This window comes from Thermobia domestica, chromosome 2 (genome assembly GCF_964235325.1).
Source record: "Thermobia domestica chromosome 2, izTheDome1.hap1.1, whole genome shotgun sequence".
Lineage (NCBI taxonomy): Eukaryota > Metazoa > Arthropoda > Insecta > Zygentoma > Lepismatidae > Thermobia > Thermobia domestica.
This window is the reverse complement of record NC_137455.1, coordinates 167,240,358-167,255,569: the sequence shown is the minus strand read 5'-3', so window position 1 is coordinate 167,255,569 and position 15,212 is coordinate 167,240,358. Positions and strand designations below refer to the sequence as shown.

The window sequence follows — 15,212 nt, the reverse complement described above, 5'->3', positions numbered from 1 at the left end:
CACCATCAGGGAACAATATTTGGGCCATGGGTAGAACCTGGTCCCCAAAAATGACCTCATACGCTTTAGCATTCATCATTCCATGCAGGGCTATGATAGGACCTGCAGAAAACCACGATATCACTGCCCATCCTGTAACAGACCCACCCCCATGCTTTACAGTTGGGAGCAGACAGTCTGTATCATAGGCCTGCGACGGTGTTCTCCATACGTAAACACGACCGGTTGTTGGAAACAAGGTGAAGGTCGATTCATCGGACCACATTACGTGTTTTCACTGCTCATGAGTCCACGCCTTGTGGTCCTTGCACCATTGGATACGCCTCTTCGCATTTACTGCTGTGACCAGGGGTTTGGCGATAGCGGCCCTGCCATGAATTTTCATTTTATGAAGTTCCTGTCGCACTGTTTCCGATGAAACCGGGTTCTGTACGCCGGAATTGAGTTCGGACGTAATTTTCATTGCAGTGGTCTTCTTTTTACCTGCTACAATCCGTTTTAATGCCCTCCGATCCATATCTGACAGGATTGTCTTTCGACCACTATTGTGCTTTGCAGACGTCGTTTGCCCATGAATTGTGTATGCCCTCGTGACTGGACACAGTGCCTTTCGATACCCCTACAATGTTCGCCACTGTTGTCACTGAAGCTCCAACCAGACGGGCACCAACGATCCAGCCTCTTTGGAAGTCTGTCAGGTCCCCCATTTTACCGCACCGCTTTCACACCACGACACTCACAGGTGAACTGGTTACTGCTGACGGAAGAGGAAGGTCCACATGACACATTGAAAACAAAAAACGATCGGCAACCGCAGCACATGTTGTACAGTGGAGGGCCAAACTTACGTGTCCTGTATGAAGTGTTTTTAGATTTTTTATCTACCCCATATACATGTTGATATCTGTTTTACTGGCAGACAAAAAAAAAAAAAAAAAAAAAAAAAGCATCATAAACCAAGAAACAGGTAACATGGAATTTTGCTTCATCTTGTTCTCCGTTCAAGAAATACTTTACTGTGAGGCTTACGTATTCTATTACAATTTAATGTAAGTTCAATTTACAGAATTAAAGCCATAAACGGCCACGTTATGTACGATATAAGTTAACGATAGTAAAAGTACACTATTTACAGAATATAATCTTTCTTTAAAGTTATACAGTGTCAAGTATTTAAAAAAATCGTGGGGATAGCATCTTAACCTTCTTGCGCTCAAATTTTAACAGCCTCAATAAATGCTATGTACAGTATATAGATAGATAAATTTGTTCTCCGTAATTTCAGTCATAAAAATGCCATTAGCTCCAAAAACATTACTAACTAAAGTTTAATTTATACATAAGTTCTAAATGACAATTCTGCCTACTACATTTTCAGAACAGTAATTGTTAACATTATTAAATTCCCATTAAAACATTTTTATCATAAACTATTACTCTAATAACTCTATAAATCTCTCTCCCGAACTAGAATGCCCATTGTGCCCACAGATTTCCCTTTACTTTCCCATCAAGTGACTGATTATTCTTAATGATTGGACTTCTCATGATTCTTTTTTCTCTTCAGAATGCAATTATTAAATGTCTGTTCTATTATAATGCGAAAAGAAAAGTAAACATACTGTTTTTTTCACTCAAATTGAAATGTTAAAAAAAAAATCCCAGGCAAAAATGCTCTGGAAACTTTTTTAAAGGTTTTTTTTCCCGAACCTTTGCATCTCTACTGAAAAGCCTTGTTGCTTTCTCTATATCAATGATTATCTTTCTGAAATATTACTATCAATATGATTGTAAATCGCGCAATTTTGGGAAAAGCTTCAAATTTCTACTTCTAGCAATATATATTCTACAATACCTTTATGTGTAGGGTTGTCCAAGAGGTGGGACAGTTTGTGTGAAGAAAGATTTTTTTCTTTTAAATAAATACACTTACTGATACCCTGAATTCTTGTCTCCTAGGCACTTATGCATTAATATATGAGGAGGACAAAATAAATCGGACTTTTGTTCTTTAAAAAAAAGTTAAGTATTTTACAAAATTCTTTCAGTCTCTTTTAAAGTAGTCTCCATTAGATGTAACTAACTTCTCCAATATTTCTCCCCCTCTGTTTGAAGCACCTCTAGACCAGGAAAATTAGACAAAAATATGACCCCACCCGGACATTTTGATAAACAAGCTGAAAATTGGTGATGTTCGGAATATTATCCTGATCAACTCACTCAAAGTCCCCCCCAAAAAAAAATCCAGCTTAAGGAAACCGAGATATGACGCAATCAATATGGCCGCCGACCGAATTCATCCCTTAAACTTTAAAACGTTATATCTACTCCGCATTTCAAGATAGGAACTTCGTTTTTGCTTCATTTTGCAAAAAACACATTGAAAATTGTTATTTATAACAGCTACTTGTCCTACATTGGCTCTGCTTTCAAAGCATCCATTTTGGGAAAAAGTAGTTATTTTGAAAAACTGACGCCATCTTGGGTTTTAGCGTTTAGGGGGTGTAGCTTCGAAAGTAGCGGTCCGACAAAGCTATTTCTCGGACCAAGTTAATATTTTTTAGGCCAGATTACATAACTGAAAGTTTAACTTCAAATAAAAATCATAATTTAGTGCTTCATGACTACTTTAATTGAATTATGTGCTATGATAGTGGGGTAAAATACAAAATTAAAAGTTTTAGAAAATATCTTTACAGTAGAATAATTAGAAGTAAATATGTAGTTTGGAAATACTGACAGAAACTGTGTCTACTGAAACCAAACCCATTCTTTTGGAGGTAAATGCACACCCTTTCACTCTTGAACTTACCCGTTAGAAGATAAATAAACATAAAAGGAAACTATAAATATTTACGCATGATACAAAAACGAAAAACTATAAAGGAGCTAAATGCAGAATATTGTGTGAAAATGAATTTAATTTGAGTAAAAAAAAAAAGGGGGGGAAACTGATAGAACAGTATAATCTCCATGAATGTTTTCTTAGAGTACTATTCTTACTTGTGATTCTTACTGAAAACTACCCACCGAACCTTATGAAGTCACAACGGCTCACCTCGCTCCGACCACAAATATAAAAGGAACCAAAAAAAAAAAAGGGGGGTTAAAACAATTTTTGCCTGATTTAAACTGGAAATATGCTGTTCCAAAGAAAGAAAATGAATCAAAAGTTTTGTTTATTTCCAGGAAAAGGGGGAAGAAAGGTAAACTAATTTGAACTTGAGACTCACTTGTTGATAAACTCGATAGAAATGCTATTTTGCTGCAGAGAAAGTAGGTGGAAGAATTGCCAAATCGGTCGAAAATGCGTATGATCGAAACGATGCTGACAAACGAAGACTCAGATGCTAAAACCAAAATATTTTCTTTTTGAATGCTACGTTCATCGTTGTTGCGCTATAATAGTTTGTGAGAAACAGTTCCATAGTTCCTTTAATTTGAAAAAATCTCACTAACAATTGTATTAAAATATTTTTAAAATGTTCAGAACTGTGATTATTTTTATTTATTTAAAAAAAGAGAGAAATCGTTTTACGGGGAAAATAAAAACATATAACGCAAAACGTGTCAGAAATATGTAAAACCTACGGGAAAACGTAAGATCTGGCAACCCAATTTAAACACTAGACTCCATCCTTTTCAACCTCGTTGTTCCATAAAGACGTAAAGGGCAAACTAACTTATTTCCATTCATATGAATCTAAATAAATAAAGCAAATATATTTAAACAAAAACAAAAAAAAATTAAAAGCATGATTTTTGCCAACACTTTTCTTAACTCCTAAGTACCCACAAAGAACGTAGTACTTTTTTATCCTAAGCATTAAGTTTTGAACCGTCAGACATAACACGAAATTCAGCATTTTTGAGCTTTCGGAGCAGGGACGTACGCAGAGGATGGGTCCTGGGAGTCCGGACCTTCCCCCCCCCCAAAAAAAAAAAATTCGACTTTTGTGTAAATTTAGCCTAATTTCACGGGCACTTTTAGAATTTTTTTTTATATAAAATAGCCTCATATTGAGTTTGGACCCATCCCGAAATAAATTCCTAAGTACGCTACTGTTTCGGAGGTTCACCAATATAGATCTCACTGAATTCAATATAGATGACACTAGTGCGGTTTTTTTTTTTTTTTTTTTTCACTTGCAGGTCATAACTGTTGAATACAGGGTTTATGACATAAAATTTGCTTCAAAGAATACGAATGTCTAATCGGTACGGATAACGCGGCAGCGGTGTGACGATGCAAAATATTGACCATAAGACATCCGAAGACACTGCTGAAATATTATGTAAATTAAAAAGTCGGTTTATAAATTGACCGTTTTGCATCATTACGTAAAAAACTACTTTTTGGCTAGCCATAATTTTAAAACATATGATATATTACAATTCGGTGTAAATTATCGAATCTTGTTTGCAAATTTAGCCCCTAAGGAAAAGAGGAGTGAAATTTTACTATGACTGCATGTTTCACTTGAACCCCAGGACATTAAATAATTTAGACTTGATAAGGATAATACGAATATGATATCCACTTGCATGAATATGCCTGATGAAATGTGGAAAGCATGGGATGATACCTATAAGCTTATAAAATGCTGTTACACAAAAACAACTCTAAAGATCAATAATATTTGGTACGAAGATGTCATTGCTGTGGTAGTATTAAAAACACACACACACACAGGAAAGGAGGCAATGAGAAACTTTTATTATTGCGTCTCTTTTGCTCTACTAGAAGCAAAAGCACGACTTTGGTATCTGGAGACCTTTTGGTACCCAAAACACAAATGTTACTTACTTGCACGAATTCAATATGACTAAATAAGAGTGGGAGAATGAAAGAGGAGCAAAAATATTGCCTGTGGGATATCCAGTCACAAATTTACTAGTGAAACAAATACATTCTTCTTAATGAACATTCTTATTAAAATTTAAGTTTATTTGTTGTTTAAGTTCTTCTATATTTTTATTTTATAGGGAGGAATGAGCCCCCAAGACGAATTTGGGATTAAATCCGTCCGGGTCTGTATTTTAAAGTAAATATACACACTAAATATGCCCAGCCCTCCCTGTTGGTCTAGCTGCTAGCGCAAGCCTCTGGTGCCCGGGACTCCAGGTTCGATTCCCTCTAGGAGAGAATTCACATTCGAATGATTACAGTGGTTCGGACTCCACTTAAAACTATATGCCCTCGTCTCATATACTCTTGTGCTAAAAAGGGACCCTAAACTCCAATCACATCAAAATTAAATAAACCCAGTTTCTTCTCGTCTTTCCAGCAAATTCAAAGATCTCAGCAACTGCACACCACAATCTATATAGTACGTTTGACACTGTATTAAAAACATGGCGCCACTCTCTGCCTTGCTATGGGTAATCATTACTATTCAAAAGAAGGGGTTACAATTGTACCTCAGAAAGATCCAAAGTTAATTTTACAGATTATTCTTCGAATTCTCTATTTCAATGACCTATCACTTTAAGATGCAAACTGTATATTGAGCATAGCTCGGCTGCTCACGAGATGAGACACAAGTTTCATGACAAGGTTTCAACTCCTGTCTTGTAGAAATATTTAAACGTAGAACCTTTAAAACTGCACGAGGACCATCTTACGCTAAATCAATGTCTTGAAACATACTGTATTAATATCTAAAAACAAAATACCACTGACTGACTGACTGGACACTATCTTTGGAACCCGCAGACTAAATGAGATACAATGTGGAAAGGTGTGCTCATTTAGAAAGGACTTTCCAACATTCAACCCACAAGAGTTCGGAAAGAAGTCTCTCACCAAAGTCTGACTTCCCAAACATAACTTTTGAACCCCTCGATGTAAAGAGAGCAAATTTGCTACACGGGATATTATGATGGCCAGAACACGAATACGTTCTAGATTCGCACTAATTCAATTTTGTAAACTCAGTGAGAAGAAAAAGGAACTATAAATATATTCGTATGTCGCAATTAAAAAAAAAAAGTGTTCATTTACTTTGTGAATCGCAATGACTTTTTCGAAATAGATATCATATTTAATATTTCAAAATTCAATCTTCCCGGTAAAAAAAAAATACATATTTTTTTTTAAAAATTACATACTACTTATACTATTATGGAAATAATAATTCCTGAGTTGAATAAATCTGGTATGATAACAGGACATTCCCTGAGGCACGATTTCAAGATTATGAAATTATTTCCAAATTCAGTTCGAAGGGGAGGCGGGGGTGCCCCCTTATGTCTATGACGCACCCCCCCCCCCAATTGTCTACCCGTAGGTGTTCTTCCATGAAAAAAATTTTCTTTTCGATTAATTTTTACACTCCCTCAAACATATTTATACACATTTTACCCCCCCCCCCAAATATTTCAATGACGCACTTTGCGTCATAGCCCCCCCTTGTGGGCACCCCTGAATTATTACCTGTTTCTTTGAACCGCTGAAATACAGGCACGAAATTGGGTATAGGGAAATTTTCTTCAATACTCATCATAATATAAATATTTTATTCACTTGTACGAATTCTTGAAGAACAGTCGAAGAAAAGATATGGAGGAAACTTACTGACAATACGTTTTATTTGAATCGACAGAATCAAAAACTTCTGTTTTTAAAAGGGAATACCATACTCATTTGCATGAATCCAATATTAGGAACAGTGGGAGGAAAGGCGCGAAATAACGTCACTTACATGAGTTCTGGAAACCCCGGACAAAACCTCATTAAATTTAGCCATATAACAGTATTAAGAAAATATGAATCTAACAATTATATAAATTAAATATAGTTGGTGCAGAGAGCAGGAAGCAGGATGGCGTTGCTAGTGCCAAACATAATGAAATTTGGTTTTGGGGTAGAGAATTGCCTCAAGAGCAGGTGAATATGCTATACACTTGTACAGATTGAATACGACACATAACAGACGCAAAAATATTAACCGCAGTGGAAATCGAACGATTTAACTACTTCTGTCCAATGATTTTTATGAAAGATTTTATACACGGTTTCAGGTTACGAGAAAATGATTCACAGAAAGGCCTCTAGAAAACTACTTAATGGCCAATTCGGGAAAAGAGGATCACAATTTTGCTACAATGACTTTTATCTAATAGGATAAATGTCTTACGCTGGAGCTAATGCCTTACACTCATTCCCATTAAACTGGGGAGTATTTGGAACTTCCGTAAATTCGGTTTTGAATTAGCGAGTTTGTAGGACCAGACATATTTTTTAAAATAATTTCCGTTATCTAATCTCTTATTGTGCGAAGTGAGGGCATTTCTGCTTGTAACAGAAGGCAATTAGTCTGACATACGACTAACAAATAGCAGTGTCACAATGTACACCACGTGAAGGAGTTTGGTTTGTCACAGTGTACATAACGTGAAAACTGAAGTCTGAATTTTTGCATTTCTCCCCACACTAAAACACTAGTGTTCCAGCTAAATTTTACCAAAAGCCTAGCATTTTACCTCAAATTAAATTAAGTATATTTTAGAATGAATTAATATTTGAAAAGTTTTTTTTTTTTTTTTTAATATTTCGATTTGCCGAAGACATTATACTATTCCTGAGCATTATACTATTCCGCTAATCTCAACAATATTGCGGGTAGTCTATCAAGCAAGGATACTCATGCTTACTCCCATAGGAATACATGGAGAACCAGTTTTTTATTGTCCATACCTTGGGATCAAATGGATGGATCGTCTCCAACTTTTGATCCTCTACATATTGGTCAAAACTGATGGCCTATTACGCAGTTCTTGAGATTTTATGTGCACCAAACGAGCACACACATACAGTAAGCACGCAAGAAGAGTTTTCCATAAATGAAACTCCTAAAAAAAAATATCTTCATTCATTTCATCCCATTATAGTTATGCCAGAGACTAATATGAGAAGGAAGAACATATAAAGAAATAAAAATTATTTTTCAAAAATACATACTTGCAGTCTTCTACCTAGCAATATAGTAATGCTTCAATAATAATGTATCTTTCAACACCATACCTTACATTGGAAGGTTTGTCAGCCATTTGTGTTTATAGTATATGTTTGAGTATAACAAATGCTGCAATAGTAATTTGCACAAGGATTTAAACTATTAAGATGTAGCAACGTAACCACATACTGGCTCCCCATTTCCCGACATTAGATACCAATTACGTTGGTATCAATTATTTGAGTATTAATACCCCAATGAAAATAGTTATCTTTATTTTTAAATTATTTTTATGAACATTTATCAGCAAAGAAATTCTTCTAAATGAAAGAATACGTACACTAAGAACAATTACTACAATTTCACAATATCAAAACTGTTTTGAAACAAACTGCATTGGATAATGAAAGGTTTCCGAATCTGGGATCTCTCGATCTTAGAAATCGATTAGAAGTCTAGATAAATTGATGAGACAAATCATAATGAAGAACATTCTGCCTTCCTTTCAAATGCTATTTGCCGTGCGATTACTTACTTATTCTATTTATTAATATGTTCTGCAGCAGACCTGTCTGTGTCTCATGACAAAAATATAAAGTATAATCGTCCAATTAACTAACAATTGCCAATTTCTGTTTTAGAATCTTACTCATCCTTTTGCATCAATATCCTCACGAAACAGGTCTATCAATTATCTGTACAATAGGTCCTCCGTGGCTAAGCGATAGCGTACAAGCTTTGGCATGGGAGACCCGGGTTTGATTTCCGGCGAGAGCTCATGTGGTTCGGATCCCACGTTAATCAGTAGGTCCCGTTTCATATAGCCCCGCTGCTGAAAGAGACGTTAAACTCAACTCAACTCAACCCAATTTACCTGTATCTAGAGATAATACAACAAAGATCGTATCGTTGAAAAGTATTGGAAACAATTGATACATACATTTTACTAACATTGCTGTTACTAATTTTATACCTGAAAGTAGGTATGATTTGATGTGAACTTGAACGAAATTCATATCAGCCCAGGATACGAAATCACAGTCGAAGTTGAAGGGAAGGAAGGGGCGTAAAAAAGAAGTTACTTCGAATTGGAATGTTTCCACATAGAGTTCACACAATTGAAATACTGTAATATGTCAAATTAAGAAAAACGCTAACCCCACTAGTTAGTTCTAGTTCGCCCACTAATTACATATGAAATACATGTTAGAAAAATAAACACACTGCTGAAAAAGACTGCACTTACTTAATATAAAAAACACATTACACGTGACATTTCGATCTTCTAGCCAAGATCCTCATGAGACATACACTGAGTTTTTTTGTATCACTCAGTGTACGTCTGCTCCGGATCTTAGCTAGAAGATCGAAACGTCACGTCTAACGTGTTTTTTTATATTAAATAAATGCAGTCTTGTTCAGCAGTGTATTAATTTTTCTGATTTTATTTGCAAGACGTATGACTATGATTGTGTGTCAAATACATGTCTATAACATAAATTATAGTAACTAATTTGTAAACTTCTGACAATAGTGTCACTTTACTCACCCCAGTAGTTATTAGTGAAGGGGGGAATTTTCTTCCAAAGTATTAAGTGGGAAGAATCCCCCACCCTAGGATTTCGCCCCATGTATTACAGTGTCGGACTGGCCAGGGTGGCGAGGCGGAGAGTTACGCCTGCGCCCACCCTCTTATGGCGCCCCTTTGTCACAATAAAATAGGCTTAGTTGTATTGAAATCAAGACAATTTTAGTTAAAATTTCCATTATCATCTTTATAATAAATATCATATAACAGAGTTATTGCATGTTTGCGTAGCTTATTTAAAGGCTATAAGCTGTCAAGGCGCCCTGCTCTCCTCTTCGTGGAGGCCAGCACTGCCAGATATCCTAGATGATAAGTAAGAATTCGGTCTAATTTATTATTACACAAATGGCTTTTGACTGCTATGGCTCATTCTCTCGTTGCGTTATTTGACAGTGTGTAATGTTATAGTGTTAGAGTCGAGACTCAACGCAAGCGGCGTGTACGTGTTCTCAAGCAGGAAAGTAGACGTTAAGTAAGGCAAGAATATTGTGTGTTATTGTTTACAGTGTTATTTATTAATGTAAATTGAGTTTAGTAGTCATATGTAGATGTTTAGGTAAAAATGAATTTTTTTTTATAAAATTTTCTTCAGAATTTTAATATTCAAATTATGCGTAAATTGCGTTTAACATATCTAAAAGACATCTTCACATGCTGTCTGGCTGAATTTTCAATAGTTATGAAATTTTGTTTATTTTGGTCTTTTGACTAGATCAGTGTATCATCTGCATTGTAAGAACGAAAACAGTACGTAAATTTAACGTTTAAAATTTTGCTAACTAAAGCGATAGGATATTTGGATTTTATATTGAAGGTAAGGCTCAAAAGCCCGATATTTATTCATATTCTAATTTGAAAAATTATATAGAGTGCACACGTGGTGCAAAGAGAACAAAGCAGCCAGAGCAAGAAGTTTATGAGACAAATGGTTGAAAATCGAAACTCTAATGACGAAGCTCTTTAAAAAATGCTATTTGAGCTTACAACACTAACTTCGAATTACCCACTGCCTCCAAAGATAGGCTACTTAACGTCATGGGAAATGGTCCAAACACTAGTACTTTAAAGTCACTCAGAGAGAAATTTTCTCACCTGTACGAAAGCGTAAAAATATTTTTGGAAAATCTTAACAGAGAACGGGATTCAAATGATCTTCATCTCAGGGTAGATGCTGATTTTGCAACGAAAAGTATTCGATGTAAAAAAAAAAAAAAATCATGAAAACGGCTTTGAAGAAGATTCGTCTTTGCAAGAAGAAACCAAGTGGAAGAAGTTCCAAGTAGAAACCCTCTACAGAATCTGTGATACCGCTTTTACAAGTGTTGAGGAGAGGTTTACTCCAAGTGAACATTTATTGAAAGACTGTGCCTGTTTGGACTTGGACCCAAAGAGATTTGAAAAAATAAAGAAAAATGGATTACCAGATGGAGCCCTGAAAACATTAGCAGAAAATAGACGCGTGTGTAAAGAAACCCTGTCACGTGAACTCAAACAATCTGCGACTCATTACAAAGATATTCAAGAATCTGAAGGATACTTCCTACTAGTGACTTCGATATGGTTTAGTGCCCAACTGATTTTGGAAATGAAGATGAATTGAGTGAAAACAAAAGGGAAGATCAGGATCAGTTGAATCCAGGGTTGCAGACACTGTGCTTTTACATTCCTGTATGAGCTGACTTTAAATGAAAGTACTTATAGCAATTTATATCGTGTGTATAGATATGATATGGCTCTTCCAACTAACCGGGTAACTTGTAAATGCTTATTTTCTAAGTTGAAGATCATTAAATCAAAACTGAGATCACTTTTGGGATAAAGTCTACTGGAAAATTTAATGTTCCTTAATTTTGAATATGTCCAGAATTTTCCTATAGATTACGATGATATTATAAGCCAAATAGCAGAAAACTCAATGAGATCTTAAACAATTACTCAAGCTGTGAAATTTAATATAGTCACAATTCTACATAATGGTATTTTTTTTTTTTCTGTTCAGTTTGTGTTGAAATAGGTAGGCTACTGCTAATTTATCTATCCTACATTCACATTTTTATTGGCTGTAATTATAATATTATTCTGTGCTATGCAACATTTACTGTATTTCATCCTAATCGTTACTGTGTATGCTTAATGGTGTGAACGAATTAAAAAGTCATTTTAAAAGCCAAAATGTTTACATAAATTTGTCCATGAAGCGCCCAAATTTCCTTCTCCGCCTAGCTCTGATAGCTCCAGTCCGACACTGATGTATTAGCTATTACACTATTTCTATATATACGATCTAACATACCGTAAAAAGCAAGTCAAATACTGATACCCCGTTGTTTGAAAAATAAACGTAACATATAGTGAATCATCTTCCAAACAGTTTCTTCTATTAAAATCCAACTATAGTATAGAATCAGTTTTTACCATCTATATATATAAAAGAGAACGTACAAATCCTTTGTGAACTCATCACGCTAATACGGCTGAACCGATTTCTTTCATTTTTGGGGGGTTGTTAGGATTTGGACCCTAGATGGTTTTTATCATATCACTTTAATTTTTAATTACCAGTGTCTTGAGATAATGGACCATTCAAGTCTCCATAGTTCATCATAGGTAAAAATAAACGTATGTATATGCAACCCGCATGACCACGTGACTCGGCGGGTTAACATAAATGACAGGCGCTTGCAATTTGAAAGCGAAAAAGTAAAAATTATCTAAGTAACAAAGTTTATTGCGTTCCGGGGTGACCGCAGCGAAGCGGGGTGAACGCTGCTAGTTATTTTATAACAGAGAGAGAGGGAGAAGACTAGCTTACCGTTCTAAAAGTGAGACTCCTATGGACACAATGAAAAATTTAAAAATCAAATTAAAACTATACTTTTGCCGTTCTACTTCTACCTCCAACTATTTTTATGTGCACTTGTACGAAAACAATACCGACTAGAGGAAAGAAACCTAAAAGTAACATTTTTTTTTTTTTTTAACTATTGCGTTTAAGACCTCAATGACGTGACTCGTGAAATACTTTTATACACTTAAATACAGATGACAACTTGTAAGAAGGAAGTATCTCTAAACAGGACATCATCACGCAATATAATTTATGCTTGTCATCGCTAGAGGCTGGAAAGCAATTGTTGATAATTATCCTAAGAACTAGTGAACTCTGCAAACGGTTTATACATAAGTTGATTTTACTACGAACATTCGTAATATTTATGTTTCTAAGTGTCATAGCGCATATACTAAAAGCAGAATGGTCGAATTGATTCGCTGGGGAGAATGGGTTGTCACATTACGACTTCTATCAACATCCATTAGAGTTTGGTGATAATCTGGATTTTATTTAATTTCATTAGCTCCTTCTTATAATGTCTAAATCCTACAGACGAACTTTGATATAAATATATTTGCTTTCCTCTTCCCACTACTACGAAACTGGGAATACAAACGGTAACAAAAATAATATGAAATAAAGGTAATGGCCCCCTGCATCTGCTATCACGGTGTTTATTCGGAAGAATGTTTACTTTTGTGTTCTGAACACTTATTTCTCCTGACACTCAATAACCGTGTATAAGATTGCATCTGACGAATACATATATTATTCTTGTCTTCTTTTGCAAGCCTACGTACGAAATTGGGAGTCATAATATGCAGTTTTCAAATGGTTTGATTTCAGTTCTGTAATACGGGGAAAGAAAACACATAAAGAAGAAATCAATTAGATAAGAATAGTTACAGTAAAAAAAATACTGCAATTTTTACATTTATTTACTTATGTGGAGCTGGGGGATAAAAAAGTATTTCTAGTAACATTATTTTACTTCGAATGACACACTATTCGTTGTGTAAATCCAACGAATAGGCTAGTACTTCAAAAAACTATTCATAAGATTAAAATCTGTACATTTTTTCCTTCCTTGTGGCTTAAAAATTAGCTGAAAAATATTACTTCTTTACATAAGAAATTAGATATGCACTTCGGCAACTATTAATTATGCGACAAATTACTTGCGTTATGCACAGAACTGTCTCAGTGGGTTACAATATAGTACCAGAAAATAAAAAGAGAAACTTACTTAAACTGACGCCAACAGGAGAATAATTATCCTCTTGCAGAGATCGGTAAGTTCTTGTTTTTAAACACTTTAACATCTTCCCCAATTCAGATGTCATGACCGCATAAATATTACGTAGTCTCCAAAAAATCAGGCGACTTTTATTTTATTTTTAGAATTGAACAATTATCTTCTCCGAACGTGAAAAAGCACCTCCATTCTGAAGAAGCTCGACTTAGGATAGTACAATCATAAACACAAACACACTCACTTGTTCACAATTAAGAACATTATCGATCCGTCATCGTATTATTTCGGGGGAAGGGGGTCACTATAATACTAAATTAGGCACAGTACACTTCCAATTTCACAAATTCACCACTGAGATTAATGTGCACTCCACAACCTAAATTTGGTGTGTAGAAACAGATCAATGGTCCATGTGGATCCCCCAATAAGATGAAACGCTGCGTTTTCCACAGCTGTGGGCGCTGTCCGGGCCATGCAGGCGCTCTGAGCACTCCACCTCCTAATCTGCACACATCCTGTCACCAAACGAAAAACTCTCTCGTCCCCGCTTACTTGCCTACTTCCTCCTATGAGGCAGGAAACGCGATCTATCGTTTGTTTCCCGACTCTCGCGATGAGGATTTCCTGTCCGAGAAAAACAAGCAAGCACGCCGTGCAGCAAGCAGGAGCTGCGATGTTTCCGTCCTCCGCATTTCCGCCACAGCTCTCACCCCGCGATCCGCCCGCCACTCAGAAACCAAAAATAGTTGCGGAGCGGATGAATGAACGTGGAGAGCTGCGCAGATCACAAACGCGATAACTGACGCACAATTCATCAAAATCAATCTTCCGGTCCAGGCCTAGTACAGATAAAGTACGTGGGCATTCAGAAATGCAAGCACTGCCAGGTGGTAACTCGACCAGATGTGAGGAAAGAAAGGGGAGGAGGGAATAAAACGATGAATCGACACGCGCATAAGCTTTCAGACAATAAGTACAACACACGAAATCTCCCCATTCATTCACATTTCATGTTGTACTATTCCCCCAGAGTGAGAATAACCCAAATATTCCACATTCAAAGCCGACAGTTTTTTATTATTTTTTATTTTTATTTAAGTGTACAGGAAGACGTGAAAAGTTTCTCACCCACTCATTCCCACACACTGACATATAGAAGACTTCCATAACTACTACGCATAAGAATAGTATTTTAAAAAAGTGTATTGAATATGGCAGTCACACACGACATTATGATACTACAAAACATGCTTTGTGTGTCGAGCAGATACTGCCTCCGATACCTTTGTTCTGGGATTCGAATCTCAGTTGAGACAGTCTCTGTTAGAATAAATGCTAACATCGCAAAAACAGGCTCTGCTTATTTTATATATATATATATATAATATATATATATATATATATATATATTTCGAACTGTGGGTGGAATTACTTTGCTTAAGATTACCAGATTACTAGTTTTTCATCCGGTGTTTAATTACCGCTATAACGCACAAAAATAAAAAACAACTGACTCTCTAACATAACTTTTGTTTTTCTCCAGCTTCAAGAAACAAATAATAATTATTATTAATATTA

General features: G+C 35.6%; 1 protein-coding gene across 1 annotated transcript in view; it reads right to left on the bottom strand.

Annotated features, from left to right (window-relative positions):
* The window catches only part of Shc (SHC-adaptor protein), a 141,414-nt gene extending 126,685 nt beyond the window's left edge, over nucleotides 1-14,729 (bottom strand). Inside the window, exon 1 of the mRNA XM_081747789.1 lies at nucleotides 13,626-14,729. Coding sequence (XP_081603915.1) covers nucleotides 13,626-13,722 — 97 coding nt within the window. The 5' untranslated portion in view covers nucleotides 13,723-14,729. The remainder of the gene's footprint in view (nucleotides 1-13,625) is intronic.
* Nucleotides 14,730-15,212: the final 483 nt, after the last annotated feature.